Source organism: Microcaecilia unicolor, chromosome 11 (assembly GCF_901765095.1).
Source record: "Microcaecilia unicolor chromosome 11, aMicUni1.1, whole genome shotgun sequence".
NCBI classification, from domain to species: Eukaryota; Metazoa; Chordata; class Amphibia; order Gymnophiona; family Siphonopidae; genus Microcaecilia; species Microcaecilia unicolor.
The window spans coordinates 41,856,247-41,873,996 of NC_044041.1; the positions used below are offsets into that span (position 1 = coordinate 41,856,247).

At 42.8% G+C, this 17,750-nt stretch overlaps 1 protein-coding gene across 1 annotated transcript in view; it reads right to left on the minus strand.

Moving 5' to 3' along the window:
• LOC115479673 (nuclear receptor corepressor 2-like) overlaps nucleotides 1–17,750 on the minus strand; it is a 667,653-nt gene that overhangs the window by 41,975 nt on the left and 607,928 nt on the right. The window contains exons 23-28 of the mRNA XM_030217748.1: nucleotides 13,896–14,060; nucleotides 13,351–13,490; nucleotides 13,040–13,145; nucleotides 8,583–8,687; nucleotides 3,760–3,863; nucleotides 88–238 (exon numbers count right to left, since the gene is read on the minus strand). Coding sequence (XP_030073608.1) covers nucleotides 88–238; nucleotides 3,760–3,863; nucleotides 8,583–8,687; nucleotides 13,040–13,145; nucleotides 13,351–13,490; nucleotides 13,896–14,060 — 771 coding nt within the window. The remainder of the gene's footprint in view (nucleotides 1–87; nucleotides 239–3,759; nucleotides 3,864–8,582; nucleotides 8,688–13,039; nucleotides 13,146–13,350; nucleotides 13,491–13,895; nucleotides 14,061–17,750) is intronic.

The following is a 17,750-nucleotide window of genomic DNA, read 5'->3' on the forward strand; positions in this document are numbered from 1 at the left end:
ACATACTCAAAAACTAAAAGCCATGATAAGGCATTTCAGCTCACAAAAACATCAAATAGAAAAAAAGCATCCTAGCTCCAGACTTACCATCGTATGACAAGATGTGACCTTTTTTGCCCTCGTAAATGACGTGTCCTTTGGGAACAGCCTCCTCTCTCCCTCTCTCTGCTCTGCCAGGGCTGTCTTCTCGGATTATCCTGGTGATGGTTCCTTTATACAGCACGTCAGCTGGGGTGCCCTTGGAAAATCACCAGATCTAGATGTAATACTTGTCACAAGCAAACAGCAAGATGGTTGGGATGAGGGAGGGGGCAGTCATAAGCAAAAACATTTAATTCCAAAACGGACCCGTTTGCAGATGATCCATATTCCTGAGTCAAGACCAACAGCTAAAACCTGCAGCTTTAATTATTTACACACGCAATTACAGAGAACAATCGGTTGCATATTACAGCGGAAAGCTTCCAAATCAGGTGAGAAGGTAGAAATGCAAAAGACAAGACATAAAAGCAAGAGGCCCCTACTGCGTAGACAGTAGAAATGGAAAAGTCACTTTAGCTCGGCTCAGCTGGACTCCTGTTTATTATGGATCTGGTGAACTGTCCCCAAATTCCTGCAAGTCGACTTATTTTGGTCTACGTGCAGTGCACATGTGAATACATACATTCTTGTCAGAATGCACAGATATAGACATATGTGTACCTGGCCATGCAAATCTTACAAGACCCCTTTTCTGCCTGTAAAACAGGCTTTACTGTGTGGAAAATGCTTTCTCATCCCTCTGCAAACATACACCCTGCTGCTCCCCACCCTCCACCCTCACAGTACTCTTTATTGCTTTTGAAAACAAATGCCACTCTTCCAATGCAACCTGTACCTTACTTGTATGTCTGGGCAACCTCCTTCCACACAGCCCACTGTTCCTGCTTATTAGCTGTAGTGAGGTGGGCAGGGCACCCAGAGGGCTAACATAGGATACAATTACAGCTTGCTAAGGTCCTGGATCAAAGCTGTGGTTTAATAAAAAGCTAGATGGAAAATAACTGTTCTGCTGTAAATTAGGAATACCAGTGAGGAAAGGGATGGATTTTTTTTGGAAGCTTTTCCAGTTGCTGCCCCTCAGTTCCCCAGTAACAAATATAAAAATCATACTTGCACCTCAATGTATCATTTCACACAGCTAGAGGTAGATTAATTTCTATTAGGTGGTGAGTGGGATAGGCACAGTTAGTCACAAGAAAACATAAAGACATTCATTAAATCAGATAATCAGTAAAGATGTGAATGAAAAAAAAATAATCTTTTCATTTAGGAGGCCTTTTAAAAAGCTGCCCTAAAAAGTGGCCTGCATCGCTTTTAGCTCATGGGTTCCCACGTGCTGAGGCCACTTTTAGCCCAGCTATCAAATAATGTCTGCAATTTCTTTGTTTTCATTAATAGCCAGGCGCTTATATCCCAATTAGCACATGGCCATTACCTTGTGAACCCTTACTGCCACCTATGTTGTAGGTGGTAAGGGCTTATGAGCTAACCCAACTACTACTATTTAGCATTTTTATAGCACTACAAGACATACGCAGCGCTGCACAAACATAGAAGAAAGACAGTCCCTGCTCAAAGAGCTTACAATCTAATAGACAAAAATAAAGTAAGCAAATCAAATCAATTATTGTGTACAGGAAGGAGGAGAGGAGGGTAGGTGGAGGCGAGTGGTTACGAGTCAAAAGCAATGTTAAAGAGGTGGGCTTTCAGTCTAGATTTAAAGGTGGCCAAGGATGGGGCAAGACGTAGGGGCTCAGGAAGTTTATTCCAGGCGTAGGGTGCAGCAAGACAGAAGGCGCGAAGTCTGGAGTTGGCAGTAGTGGAGAAGGGAACAGATAAGAAGGATTTATCCATGGAGCGGAGTGCACGGGAAGGGGTGTAGGGAAAGACGAGTGTGGAGAGATACTGGGGAGCAGCAGAGTACATTTATAGGTTAGTAGAAGAAGTTTGAACAGGATGCGAAAACGGATAGGGAGCCAGTGAAGTGACTTGAGGAGAGGGATAGTATGAGTAAAGCGACCTGGCGGAAGACGAGACTGGCAGCAGAGTTTTGAACCGATTGGAGAGGGGAGAGGTGACTAAGTGGGAGGCCAGCAAGAAGCAGATTGCAGTAGTCTAAACGAGAGGTGACAAGGGTGTGGATGAGGGTTTTGGTAGAGTGCTCGGAAAGAAAGGGGCGGATTTTACGGATGTTGTAAAGAAAGAAACGACAGGTCTTGGCGATCTGCTGGATATGAGCAGAGAAGGAGAGAGAAGAGTCAAAGATGACCCCAAGGTCATTGGCAGCGTGCGGCAATTTGCCTGTGTTAACCGATTAGCGTAGGACATGCCTACTCTCTGCCCCCAAACACGCCCCCATGCGTGCCAATCCCAGAACTACCACAAACACCTGAGCGTGTCCTGCGATAGTGCCTTTTAGCGTGCAGTAAGCATTTTTTGTGTTTTTTTTTCCTTTTGTTTGATTTTTACCTGCCATTTTACAGTGCACGAAGAAAACAAGACACAAAATGACATTTGACTGTTTTTCTGTCATTGCTGCCCTGTTTTAAAGTGAGAGCACATGACTAGTAGTGAAGACACTGTTTTTCCCCTTAAAGTGATTCTCTTTCTTACTGAAAACAACATCTTGCTGTGACCTACAAAAGGAATGAGGTCATTCTACTGTACATAAGAATGGTCCAAACAATGCAATGTTCTGCCAGATCTCAAACACTATGGCGTAATCCTGTAAAGAGCCACATACATGAAATGTCCTTATAGAATACTAGCATAAGTTTGCAGTTTCACTCACGACATGTCAAAGGCTGCTGTAAGTATTTGTGCCTAGCTGCTGGCCATTAGGCGCATAACCCCTAGTATTTTATAACCTGTGTGCGTAACTCATAGCCACACCCATGATCCATTCATGCCCCTCCCACTGCTATGCACCCTAGAAGTTGCATGTGACAGATTCTATAAGGTCAGTTGCACGTGCAACTGTCAACTGGTGTCAATTAACACTAATTAAAGCTGACAATTGGCTGATAACTCCAATTAACAGCCAATTATTAAAGCTGCACGCACAACTGAACTTATTGCATAACTTTGCCCACTAAGCATACAGTTGAGTACCCAAGTTTATAGAATTAGGGGGGAAACCTCTGGATTCTATAACTGGTGACTAAAGTTGCGTGCACAAATCAGCACGCATAGCCGATCTGTGCATGCAATTTAATTGCTTAACAAACTAATCAACGCTGATAATTGGCCACTAAAGCAATTATCGGCACTAATTAGAATTTATGCGTGCAACTTTCTACGCGTATTCTGTAAAGTGGAGCACATAAATTCTAATACACGGATCTAAAAATGGGTGTGGCCATGGGCATTCCTAAAAATTACATGCACTGTTACAGAATATGCCTGATCCGCACCTAAATTAGGAGTGGCCATTTACACCAGGTTTTAGTTGGCGTAAATGACTGCACCTAAATTTTTGTCGCGGGAGCGGGCACTATGCGTATTCTATAAACTGCGCCTAACTTTAGTAAGTGCTCATGATTAAAAGTATATGAACATGCGTATCCATCTATGTTAGTATTCTATAAAGGAAAGGAGGCATCTACTTTTATTTACAGAATAGATTCCTATTAGGTGCCTAAATATAGCCAACCCTTTACATCATTGCCCTTTAACATACCATTTTTAAAATTCAGGTCGCAGTTTATATAAACTTACATGTGTGATGGATCCTCGGTAGTTAATCTGCGTTTCCAGAGGTGCTCTGCTACTGGGTATCCCTTTGGTGATACTGCCCCCTGTAGGCATGCCCAGAGATGCCCCTGGAAAACATACTAGAATCAGCTGTATTTTCAAGGCTAGGTTGAGCCACATGAGAGAAATTTGAAGGTCATTTACATGACAAAGCCTTTCAGTGTTTGTTTTCTAGTAACACAATAATACAGTAGATGATGGCTGATGCACCAAACCTTCCAGTTTGCCTTCACTTCTAGTTCTCTACTACTTTTTGTAGGTAAGTACATAAATTCCAATACTTAAAACCAAAATCAGCTCCCTGTATATCTTCTACCTAACCTCTCAATCCTGCTCTTTGCGTGGCCCTCTGTATCTGTCCCATACCTATTTAAATTCCAATACCATGAGGCCTCTACTACCTTCTCTGATAGGCTACTTTAAGCCTCATAATCTTACTTTTTGATTCTTACATTTCATACTTAACCCAGGCACTCAAGCCCTCTCCAATATTTTACCCTCAAATTTTGTAATAATCCAAACAGTCACCAAAACAAGTGAAGCAGTTGTCCAAAACATCTGGACTCCTCATGGTCATGGATAGTGTTGTTACAATCCTGGCTGGTTACCCCAGTAACTGTTAGGGATGTAACCACAGCCACTCTCTAGGAATAAAACTGATACAGCTGTAATGCCACTCTCTGTCCAATCATTGTCTCTTTACAGTGAGTGGAGGGGTAGCCTAATGGTTAATGCAATGATCTGAGAACCTGGGGAACTGGGTTGAATGCCCACTGCAGCTTCTTATGACCAAGGGCAAGTACTTGCATATAATATATGTAAACTTTTTTGGTTGTACCATAGAAACAGGCAGAATTATCAAATCCATGATCCTCTTTACAGTTCTATATGACTGAACACACATTCAATTCCCCTCTCTCTTTCCAACGCATCTGTCATGTTTTGGTTGCCACTGCTCCTTTGGTAAGCTGTTCCAGACTTCTACTCCCATGATATTTTTAAAAATCTAAGAGCCAATATTTAAAACAATTTAACATACCAGAAATGGCTCCTGGCCAATTAAAAAGCCTGTTTCGGACTAACTGATAATTTTCAGTGGCACTTAACCAGTAGTGCCACTGAAAATAACCGGATGGTGCCAACCTAAAAACTGGCTTTTGGGGGGGGGGGGGGGGGGGGGGGGGGGGGGGAAGAGAGAGACATTCTGGGGATAGAGTCAGCGCATTGCTGGTTAAGTGCCGATATTCAGCATTCCATATCTTACTTGAAACATAAGCGACAAATAAAGTACCAGAATCCAAATTACAGGTGTGCATTCGCTGACTTCTATTTGGTTCATTTGGCCGCCTAAAATATTTCTGGTGCAAATTGTTTGTGCAAATGTGTGTACATGAATTAATTTGTAGGTCCATTGGTTTGCATGTGCAAAAAAACCCAACCAACCAACAAACCCCGAAGGGAAATAGCAAAAACTTTTGAAAATGAAAACTAAACAAACATTCTTTTTTGGCCCTTAATCCAAATGTCTGGAAACATTTATGGCCACACAAGGACTCTCAATAAGCAGAACCAGTATCAATGGACTTCATTTTCCCAACTTTTATTAAGAAAATTTTAAAAACAAACCTCCTCATTTTATAACAGGTTGTCTAAATTTAAGCATCTAAATTTACAGAATACTAGCATTTACATGTGCAAATATACACTTAAGTGCATAAATGGCAGTAGTGTGACTAATTGCTACACTATAAATAAATAGTAAAATATCTTGGCAAGTAATTGCTTGAAGGAGTAGCCTAATGGTTACTGCAGTAGGCTTTGATCCTGGTGAACTGGGTTCAATTCCCACTGCAGCTCCTTGTGATCTTGGGCAAGTCACTCTTACTAAGCTGCGGTAAAAAGTTGGACTGTGTTAGCTTAGGTCCGTGAAATTGGCACACGCTGGGACATTTTTTTTTTTACCATGGCTGGTAAAAAGGCCCTTTTTTAAATGAGGCAGTAAACGGCCATGCGCTAATATTAAAAGTAGTGTGTGGCTATTTACTGCCTGAGCCCTTACCGCCGGGAACGCTCCCCACTACAGTAAATAGAACATTATTTTCTACCGCAGGAAACTGTGCATGCCAACTTCGGGACTACGGCCAGCCGCACGCACTACCCCGGTGGTAGGGTCGATTTGGCACGCGATATCCCTAGCACAGCTTAGTAAAAGGGCCCTTTAACCCTCTATTGCCTCAGATACAAAATCCTTAGTGGTCCTTTTACTAAGCTGCGAGAGAAAGGGTTCTGTGGTAGTGGCGGGGGCTCTTTTTTCACGTGCACCAGGGTCTTTTTTTTAATGCAGTGGGTAAAATGCCCCCCACACAAAAAAAAATGGCCATGTAGTGGAGTACTATAATCCAAATGTTGCATTTAGGTGCTAACATTTATGCCAACTGTAGATGTGGTGTAACTGTTATCACCTAAACTTTGACACATTGGTCCCGATTTACACTAGTATTCTGTAACGGCCATTATGTGCCTAAGTGCCCTAAGGGGAGCTTTTACTAAAGTTTAGCTCGAGTTATCTGCAGGAGTGCCCATAGGAATAAAATAGGCCCTACTGCAGATAACTTGAGCTAAGCTTTAGTAAAAGAACCCTTAATAGAATAAGTTAACAGCCTGTGTAAAGTGGCTGCAAAAATTGTGGCATTCAGTTACAGAATTGACCCCCCCCCCCCCCAATATTCATGGGATTCTCATAGAGCAGTTGTTCTAAATCTGTCTTCTGTTCTGACACACCTGACAGACAACGTTCCATCTATGTGACACACCGAACACTAAGATTCACAACTGAACAAGGCACGCCTACATATTTCATTATTTAACTGGAAGTTTAGTATGAATTTGCCTGTCCTGTATCAAAAGATTTTAGGCAACACATCTGTCCCTGATTTCTCACTTGTCATACAACAAGACAAATATACCGTATTTTTCGGAGGAATTTGGGAGGAAAATGGGGGGTGCGTCTTATAGTCCGAAGGTAGATTTGGCTGGCTGGCTGGCAGGCCGCCCGCCCTCCAAGTTCCGGATCGCCATCAGGGTTACCTCCTCCTCCCCCCCCCCCCCCGGCCCTGTCACCACTTCTCCCTACTCACGCGATCTTCCCTGGTGGTCTAGTGACGTCGGGGCAGGAAAGAGCCCCCTCTTTCCTGCCCAGCGCGCTGCTCTCCATCCTCCTGTATGCAGCCTGACGGTCTCGGCGAGATTCAAAATGGCCGCCGAGACTTCAATTCTCGGCGGCCATTTTGAATCTCGCCGAGACCGTCAGGCAGCAATGCATACAGGAGGATGGAGAGCAGCACGCTGGGCAGGAAAGAGGGGGCTCTTTCCTGCCCCGACGTCACTAGACCACCAGGGAAGATCGCGTGAGTAGGGAGAAGTGGTGACAGGGCCGGGGGGAGGGCGATCCCGAACTCGGAGGGAGGGATTTGGACAAGACGCACCGGAGCACCTAGGTTTTAGAGGAGGGAAAAAGGAAAAAAATTTTTTTTTCCTATTTCCCTCCTCTAAAACCTAGGTGCGTCTTATGGTCCGGTGCGTCTTAAAGTCCGAAAAATACGGTATATAAATATATACAAATATATATTCAAATTCTGGTGTCCACCTCAGTAACAGCAACACAAAATCCCTCCACTGCCAGAAACTGCGAAGCAATACAAAAAAACTGCCAAATACGCTACTCAGAAACTATGTAGCAAGCAGAACCTGCGGACAGCAGACCTGCAACATTTTTAGTTGAGGCTGGAGGTAGCAGTTGTTATTGGGAGGTAGTGGGGAAGCAGAAATAGGGAACAGTTACAGGGATTTGAAGAATCTGACTCTCAAGATTGCTGGTCTTCCCAGCTTGTAGGCACTGATGGCTATAAAGGAGACACGGGGCTTACTGTCTACACCAAATTTTTTTGACACACATCTCCTACATCTTGGGGACAACACTGGTTGAGAACCATTGTCCTACAGTAAGGTTTCCATGAAAAATTATTACTTTTTTTTTTTAAACAAGTAGAGCAAGTGGTCTCATTATACTGTAACTAGCCGTTAAGCCCGTTAAAACGGGCGACATTTCCAGTTACCCTCCTCGCCGCCGCTCCCTCCCCCCTCCGTGCCGGGCCCCCTGCACTGACCTGACAGCGCCTCTCACCTCCGTGTGAAAGCGCTGCAGGCAGCAGCAGATCGCTCTGCTGCTGCTTGCAGCGCTTCCACACGGAGGTGAGAGACGCTGTCAGGTCAGTGCAGGGGGCCCGATACGGAGGGGGGCGGGAGCGGCGGCAGGATGGGGGGGGAGCGATGTTCGTTTCCAGGCTCCAGCGCAGCGTCCGACAGTCCGACTCCGTTTCCCTCTCTGTCCCGCCCTCTGACGTCATCACGTCTTGACATGAGGGCGGGACAGAGAGGGAAGTCTCTACTGCGCATTTGCAGGTGAGTCGGTCACTTGCCATTTATATGTTTAATAGCATGTGATTATGATCAATTTTTAAAAAATACTAATGGATGTGCACATGTGGGAAATCCTTCAGCATACACACATGCTTCTCAGTCACAACTGTCATGATCCACAGGCCAGTGTGGTTTTAAGGTCATATACGTGCAAACTAATTGTTTATTTGCACACAGTGAAAATATATGTGTTGCACATTCTTTGTGGGAATTCTGAAAACCAGACTAGCCAGTGGGTCCCAAGGGTTGAGGCTGATAATGACTAGAGTAGAAAAGGTCATTGCATTTCTCTTCCTTGTAATTCTTACCTCTGAACATGCTACTTTCCGGGGAGGTTTGTATCACCAGGCTTTCTGATTGATTGGACAGACTTCTTGGGGAGAGCTGTTCTTGTTTTACTCCAGGGAAAGGCACTGCAAATTATTAATTTTAGAAGACAACCTTTATTATTTACATAAGTGCATTAATAAGTACATAAATATTGCCATACTGGGCAAGACCAAAGGTCCATCAAGCCCAGCATCCTGTTTCTAACAGTGGCCAATCCAGGTTACAAGTACCCGGCAAGATCCCAAAAAAGTACAAAACATTCTATACTGCTTATCCCAGAAATAGTGGTTTTTCCCCAAGTCCATTTAATAATGGTCTATGGACTTTTTCTTTAGGAGGCCGTCCAAACCTTTTTTAAACTCTGCTAAGCTAACGTTCTCTGGCAACGAATTCCAGAGTTTAAATACACATTGAATGAAGAAACATTTTCTCCAATTTGTTTTAAATTTACTACATTGTAGCTTCATCGCATGCCCCCTAGTCCTAGTATTTTTGGAAAACGTAAACAGACGCTTCACATCTACCCATTCAACTCCATTCATTATTTTATAGACCTCTCTATCATATCTCCCCCTCACTTGTACTGGAAAACAACCATCTGAATTTTTGTAGGGGTTCGATTTTGTTCACATGTATTTTCCCTGGTTTGTACTACTAGCTACTAAGGGGTCCTTTTACAAAGGCTACCTGAAAAATGGCTTGCGGTAGTGTAGGCGTGGGTTTTGGGCATACGCCAATCCATTTTTCAGCACGCCTGTGAAAAAGGCCTTTTCTTTTTTTTTTTTTTTTTGCTGAAAATGGACGTGGGCCAAAATCAAAATTGCCGTGCGTCCATTTTGGGTCTGAGACCTTACCACCAGCTATTGACCTAGCAGTAAAGAATCCGGGTGGTAATGACCTGGCGTGCATACATTGTGCATGCCCGAAAATAAAAAATATTTTTCGGATGCGCACCAAAAATGAAATTACCACAAGAGCCACGCGGTAGTCAGGCAGTAACTCCATTTTGGTGTGCATTGGGCACGCAGAGACATTTACCCGGTTTAGTAAAAGGACCTCCCTAAGGGAGGCAAACTCCCAAAATGTTTTGAGGTTCCCTCTCTGCTGTAGAGTTCACAACATGTGATGGTCAAGGCCAAATTGTAGGTTTCCACCTGTTCACGGTTCACGACATTTCACCAGACACAGAAAGGAAGGAGGAACTGAATAGCACTGGAAGTGTCCATTGTCCACTTCCTCAGAGCTCATCAGAAGATACTACTTTGGCCCACGCTGGAATTAAATATTTACTTTATTCAGATCATGTTAGTGCTGTGTTTGTACAGTGCTGTGCAATATATTTTCCTTTGGAAAGCTCCCACTGTATTCTTAATCAGTTCTGAAATGGATAAAAGAATGACTCCACGTCACACTGAATAGAGATGTGCAGCCTGATAGTCAATGGATTTATGCTCCTAACTTTGAGAGTTATATGCTTATAAATTGGCCTCTCTGAAGATTTACTAGGGCTAAGTTCACACATTTTTACTCACAACTGCATTAAACACCTAAATTTAGGAGCATTAAAAGAAGGTAAGCAACAAGTTAAGAGTTTAGCGCTGATTTTCATCACTAGGCTCATAAATGTAGGCATCCGAATAGCAGGCTTAAATTTATAACTTTTAAGCTTCTAAACGGAGATAAATAATGAGCTGAAAAGTTAATCACCGAAGTTTGGCGGAATGTAGGGCACAAATTTAGGAGCCTGACTTAGGAGCATAAATTCAGGCGCTCAGCTTTTTCTGAACATCAGGCCCTCACTTTTCTTAAGGCCATTTGAACATCCTATACAATAAAACTCACCCTCAACGTTCTGAGGACACTGACGTCACTGTCAGGTCCTCCGGGCACTTCCTTCCGGTTCGAAGCCTTTGTGGTGGTGAAGCCACCGAAAACAGTGTTGGGGCCCCGCCCTCGTGTCAAACGTGATGACGTCGAGGGCGGAGCAATGTCAGCAGGTTGAAGGTGGCATGCCGAGGTCCGCAACAATAGCAGACAAACGCCGACGGGGTGAGTAGGAAGGGGGTGAGGTCCGGAAGGAAACCGTGCTAGCGCCAGTTTCATTGCCGCAAGAAACGGGCATGTTTTACTAGTGTCCACATAACCCCTTTGCCATCCTGAGCCAATGATCAGAAGAAAGCAGGCAGCCAGAGCACTGAAGTGAATTTTTCAAGGCAATCTATATCTTCCGGTAACATCGCAAGGGATCCCAAACAGAGGATGCAAAAACTTTTCCACTGCTGCTAAAGACTAATTATTCTCGGTGGAATCTACCGTGGTTAATAGAAAGCACTTTGGGACTGCAAAAACACAAGCTGCCTCATCTGAGTGTTGAAAAGCCTTCCATCAATGCTCCATTAATGTAATTACCTGCTTTTCTAATTGGCACCCAATACTTCTGCACTATAACGAACACTCAACCAGTCCATGTAATGCAGAAGGCATGGAAGCTCATCCCCCATAAAGGAAGCACTCCTGCTTCCTTCATTTTCTGAGTGTAAGGGGTGTCAGTCAGCTTCAAAGCATATTGCATTATGAAATCCTGACACTGGCCAGACAAATTCCTTTCATACTGTTTATTTTTCTTTTGTTTTACAAATGCATTTTCATTGCTTTTCTCAGTACCACAAATTTACTGTCACAGGGAGGGCATTATTCAAAGGGAATTAGACAGGTAAATCCCTGGAGTGAGAAAACTGTTGTACGCTCATAGCTAAATTTAGCCACAGGGAATTCTGAAGTAGAAGACAAAGAGGAAACATAACTGCAGATTTCATTTTCAAGTCCCTGGATAAAATTTTCCTATGTGGATTTGGCCAGGGTTAAAGCAGGTGCCAAGTAACTGTGGAGGTCACAGAACCTCGTTTTCAAAAAAGAAACAACCTGTACAATTTCTCTGTAAAAACTAGCTTGAAGGTCTGTGGAGACTAATCTTCAAACTACCCACACCCTGCTGAGAGTAACTTCCAGTATGCACATCAGGAAGAGGAAAAGCAAACAGAGAATCCTTTGACCATGAATTTCAAGTTCTTCATGCCTTTCAAATGCTAACGCTACCCTGCAATACTCAGTGGTTAGATTTAGCTAATGAGTGGATGGCAGTTTTCTCGCCCCCAGGGATTTACCCAGGTCTAATTCCCCTTGAAAACTCTGCTCCCTAGAACTGTACATTTGTGGTACTGAGAAAAGCAATGAGAAAGTATTTATAAAAGAAATATAGTAGATGACGACAGATAAAGACCTGTACGGTCCATCCAGTCTGCCCAACAAGATAAACTCATAACCAGCAATCCGCCGATTTTCAGCCCCACTTTAGCAGCTACATTTGGCAGCATGAAGAGGTGGGATATCTTTACTAGCTAGATGATAACCAGCTAAGTTTGAATATCAACATAGCTGGCTATCTTCTAACCTGAAAAATAAACAGTATGAAAGGAATTCGTCTGGTCGGAGTCGGGATTTCCAAGTTTCAAGTTTATTAAAAATTTGATACACTGCCCATAGGAATGACCACCTGAGCGGTTTACAATACAATAATATAAAAAAAGTAAGAAAAGAACGCCAAAACTCCCAAATAGGAAAGAACCAAAAGATCATAAATATAAAAACAAACTACCACACAACATAAAACCAACAAATTCATATCATATCATCTCTTATCATATAGTATCATATCCAGTGCTAATCAATCGGGCCCCAACTGCTGAGCCAGCGAGAATTTAGGGAGAAAAATAACATATATATTCTGGCAAAATTATGCTTCAAATGCATCCAGAAATAAATAAGATTTAAGTAATCTCTTAAATGCATTTAAAGAGCTCTACAATTGCAGATATAACTTGTAAAAAGCTCTGAACTTAATCGAGATCCCATATACAAAGGAAGATAAAGAAAGCCACAGACCAGTTGTACATAACTTATCTCACTGTGAACAGAACTCTTCTTCAGTCTAGCCACCCACATTTTTTTTATCCCAACACCTTGATCTTACCTATCTTGTCTGCTGCCTATTAAAATGTTCCATTTGTACTGAATTGACACTGAGTATTATTTCTGCTATATGAATGACCCAATGTGCTCTTTAAATGTGTCTGGTACTATTGCTAAAATTTTATCTATTCACAAATTTACCTCAGTGCTCTGTGTATTAAAAGCCGGCATTTGGTCATTTTACTGTAGCTAAACTGTTACTACATTGTAAGCTCCCTACACTGCCTTGCAGATGCACTGTCAATTGGTTGAATGTCTGGATGATAACAAAGAAGTACTCAGATGCCCCCATGGAAGGAACCAGCACTGTCAGCCAGTAATTTGGTGAAAGGTCTGAGTATTGTGGGACGCAGGTTCATTATTGCTAAAACAAGCCGCACTAACACGATATCACCTAGAAACTCACCCAGTTTTTTGGGGTCCATGTTTAGTGGCAGACCCATCATGACTGACCCAACTGGAGCTTTTGCATGCTCAGAGGTGTATGGAGTATGTAGCTGTATAGGCAAACCCTAGAAGAGGAAAAAGGGAATTAGAAATTAAACAGTGAGAATACTAGGGGGTCCTACATACAGGTCCAAAATAACTGCCTTTGCGAATTACAAATTCAGAAGGAACATTTCCTGCTGGTGTGGAAGTGGAGGAACTGTAGCCAGCCCAAGGTCTCACATCTTGTTGGAATCGTACCATCATCACCTTCCTCCCTTGCTCAAGTACCTGGGAAATGGAGCCCACTGGCCTCTCCAGAACAGCAGGATGCTTGGTAGATGAGATGAGAGGGGGAGGGCTGGCTATGTTGGGTAATTTTGGTGCCCCAGACCGAGTGCTTTCATGTAAGTTCAGTGGAATCGGATAACCTGTGCACAAAGATAGTTGAAAGGGGTCACAATGTATCTGGGAAAAGAGTAGCTTGCTACTAAGAGTTATTTCACTATGTTGGAAGATCACAGGCCCTGCCATAATTGTGTGTGACAAAACAAGAGAATATCCTAACAAATACACACTGCAAAGAAGAAAATATTCAAAACAGGTGGACTGTCACTTCTCTGTTTCACTAAACTACCATCATCACTGTGGATTTCATAACTGCAGAACAAGATATATGACTAGACCTTGGTGACACCAATGTCGCTAAGAAGCAACTTAGATTAGCGATGCACCTGGAAGCTTGGTCACTACAACAAAACCCAGGAAAAAAAAATCACCACATCAATGAACACACAGGAAAATCGGTCAGAGTGTGGGCAGGTCCAGAAGCTCACCTGGGAGATTATACTGAAAGATATGGGGCTCCGAGAGAACAGAAGTTTTTATCACATCTCGTGGAGTCATATGGTAGGGTAACACAGAGGGCCACGCAGAGACGGCAAGCTGTTCTCCACTTGGTTTCTGTCCATCAGAGAATGATGTTAAATGCTCTGGTTTCTCTACAAGAAAACAACACCACACATATAAAAGAGTACTGGAGATCCATGAAATATTGAGGATAATATTAAAAAGGAGAGGCGCCTACTCTTCTTTTTAAAATACTAGTGTAATGTAGTATAACCCATGCCTATATAGAAGGCATGGACATTTACACCAGCCCTACAACTGGAGAAAATGCCTGTACCTAGATTTCTAAAGAATGAGAATAAATGATAAGAGGTCAATATTCAGCCATCGGTGTTGACTGTGTTTGCTCACTGCCGACGGCATTATTCCCAGATATTCAAAGCCGGGACCTGTGCGGGGTCCTTTCACAAAGCCACGCTAGCGTTTTTAGCACATGCTAAAAATAAGTGTGCACTAAACGCTAGACACGCCCATATATTCCTATTGGCATCTAATGATTAGAGCATGCTAAAAATGCTTTCGCCCCTTTGTAAAAGGCCCCCTAAACTTAGCCACCTAAGAGCTGAGTATCAGCGGCAAACTGCTTTGAGTTTGTCACTAACTGCGATTCAGCAGTACTTAGCTGGTTAAGAGCCGCTGAATATTATTTAGCCCCAACCAAGTGATTTAATCAATCAGCAGCCAGCTAAATCACTTTGAATATCAGGCCCAAGATTTTATTATCTACATGCGTAATTGTGACATCGATTCTCTGCGCACACTTATAAAATTGTACCCTGGGGAACACAGCCCACTTACACGCGCACGTGACAGCATACCCATGTAAATGACTAATTATCACAATTTACGTACGTTCTTAGCGACTCCATAATAAGTAACCTCATTAAATGCTGGGATCACAATCCATTTTATAATGCAATACATCTGAGAAGCATTACTTTGCAAAAAAAACAAAAACAAAAAAAAAACAACCCCAAACCATCAGAAAAAAAAAGCCATATTGAGGTCCAAGTTCAAAGCGAATTAACCTGGGAGGCTCCAGTCTCATTAAATCACTTGTGCAGGACTATCTAGTAACATTCAGCAGCACTTAACCGGACAGTACTGCTGAATATTAGCAGTAACCGTCACTCGTAGCTGGCAATTTTGTGGGTAGTCCAGGGACGGAGTCAGCATTTAGCAGCATAAGTTAACCGGATAATTAGGACCCATATAAAACACAGTCCCATCTTTGTCCAATTTCACTCATGCGGTTAAGTGAGATATTTATAATGAATATCATAATGACTAATAATAGTAACTACAACACATCACCACTTTACCTTATACTCAGAATGTTTTCTTTCTATACCTGATTGATTACTTCTTTTATGCCATTCATGTTTTGTATGTAATACCAATTGTATCTTTTTATTCTGGAATGGCGAATGCCATTATGGAATATTGCAAGCCACACTGAGCCTGCAAATAGGTGGGAAAATGTGGGATACAAATGCAACAAATAAATAAAATATTCAATGTTGGTGCCTGAACACGGCCTGGCATTGAATATATCGGCATAACACCAGCAACGGGCAAAAAAAATACTGACTGCTGCCAGCTGAATATTTTCCCAGTTTTATGTATGCAGAGCATTTTAAGCCAAATTGTAGAATTTAAGCAGCAGGAATGAAACGAATTTAGGTAGGTAAATACCTGTATCTTTAGCTGTGCCAAAGGTGAGTGGGACCAGGAATGAGGCTGGGGTGGGCACAGGTAACCAAACCCTGCATGCACTTTTAAGTTGGGGTTTTACCCCCCGTTTGCCCGATTCTGTATCGGTTGACCAAAAATGGGCATGCTAATTTGGACACAGATCCCAGATCCACATGTAAACTAATTAGGTGATAAACTATTATTACATAAGGACAGAAATACTGGGTCAGATCAATGGTTAAGGTTACCATAAGGCTCCACAAAAAAGAAGATAGAATTGAGCCAGTCAGGATTTTACTTCCACTGAAAGCAATGGAAGTAAAGCCTAGACTGGCTCAATGGTCCAACTAGCCCAATATCCTGCTTCCAACAGCAGCCAATCCAGGTCACAAGTACCTGACAAAAACCCAATTAGCAGCAACATTCCAGAACCCCAAACAGTATCAAGATTCCAGAATCCCAAGGAGTAGCAACACTCCTTGTTACCAATCCCAGGGCAAGCAGTGGCTTCACCCATGTCCATCTCAATAACAGACTATGGGGCTTTTCCTCCAGGAACTTGTCAAAACCTTTTTTAAACCCAGATACGCTAACCTCCGTTACCACATCTTCCGGCAACAAATTCCAGAACGTAACTATTCTTTGAGTGAAAAAAATTCCTCCTATTTGTTTTAAAATTATTTCCATGTAATTTCATTGCATGTCCCCTGGTCTTTGTACTTTTTGAATGAGTGAAAAAAATCGATTCACCTCCACCCTTTCCACACCACTCAGGATTTTGCAGACCTCAATCATATTCCCCTTCAAAAGGCCCCCAACCTCTTTAGCCCTTCCTCATATGGGAGCAGTTCCATCCCCTCTATCATTCTGGTTGCTCTTCTTTGAACCTTTTCTAATTCCACTATCTTTTTTGAGATGCTGTGACCAGAATTGAACACAATACTCAATTATTGGTGTTAACAAGCACTTAAGGGCAGTAATTAGGAGTTACATGTGGATCTGCCCTATTCTATGTGTGCCTAAATTTCACAGTGCACAACCCAAAAGAAGTGTAGCTATGGGCAGGCCTGGGACGTACCCAGAAATTAGGCGCAATGTTATAAAATACCTGCATTTGTGCACCTAACTGCCATCATTTGGGTACGAGCATTTACATCAGCCTTTGGCAGGCGTAAATACTCATGCCCAAGATTAGGTGCAAAATGCACGCTAAGCTATTATTCTATAAAGGACGCTCCATGCACAGCACCCTTTACAGAGTACTAGCTCAGTGCAATTAATCCCAGTACCTAACTTTGGGCACCAATTCTTGAATTCCCCCCAGTGTGAAGGCTGACCCCAGTTTTCAAAGGGGCCCCTATCCCAGGGGAGTGTCCTTGTGAAAACCAGCTTGCAGGCTTTTAAGAGCAAAATATTTGCAGGGTTTGATTACTGTCTTTCCCTAATGGGCAGTACTTTTAGGAGGCTAACTGTGTTCCTTCTACAACATTGGGAAACCACATTTAAAAGTAAAATGAATTAATTCAAGAAGATATAAAAGCCTGGAAGATCCTGGGCCCGATATTCAACTGGCGGATATCACCGGTTTGGTGACCACTGCTGGCATTATCTCCGGAAATTCAATGCCGGGCAAGGTCTCTGGAATTTCTGGGTATATGGGGCCAGCAGAAATATAGCCAGTTATCTGCGATATTCAGCAATTAACTGGCTACGGTGAACTGCATAAAGATAGGACTGACACAATCGCACCAGGAAATGCCCCCAAAATAGCTAGTTTCGGGTTCAGCACTAAATGGACATTTTTAGTGGCCCTTTCTGGTTAATTGTCACTGAAGGTGCCCAGTTAGCCCTGGATAGGTGATTTAAATGGCCAGGAGCCTCTCCTAGGCATTTAATAGCCATTTATTTAAAATATCAGGCCCTCCGTTTTTCAATTCTGACTCACTGAGAGGTCTGAATGAGGACAGCTTGAAACACACCAAAAGCATCAACTGAACAAGCTGGCAACACAAACACATCCCATTGTCATTTTGGAGACTTGTAGAAAAGGAGGCCAGTAGAGAGAAGAGAGGAAAAATTCACTACAA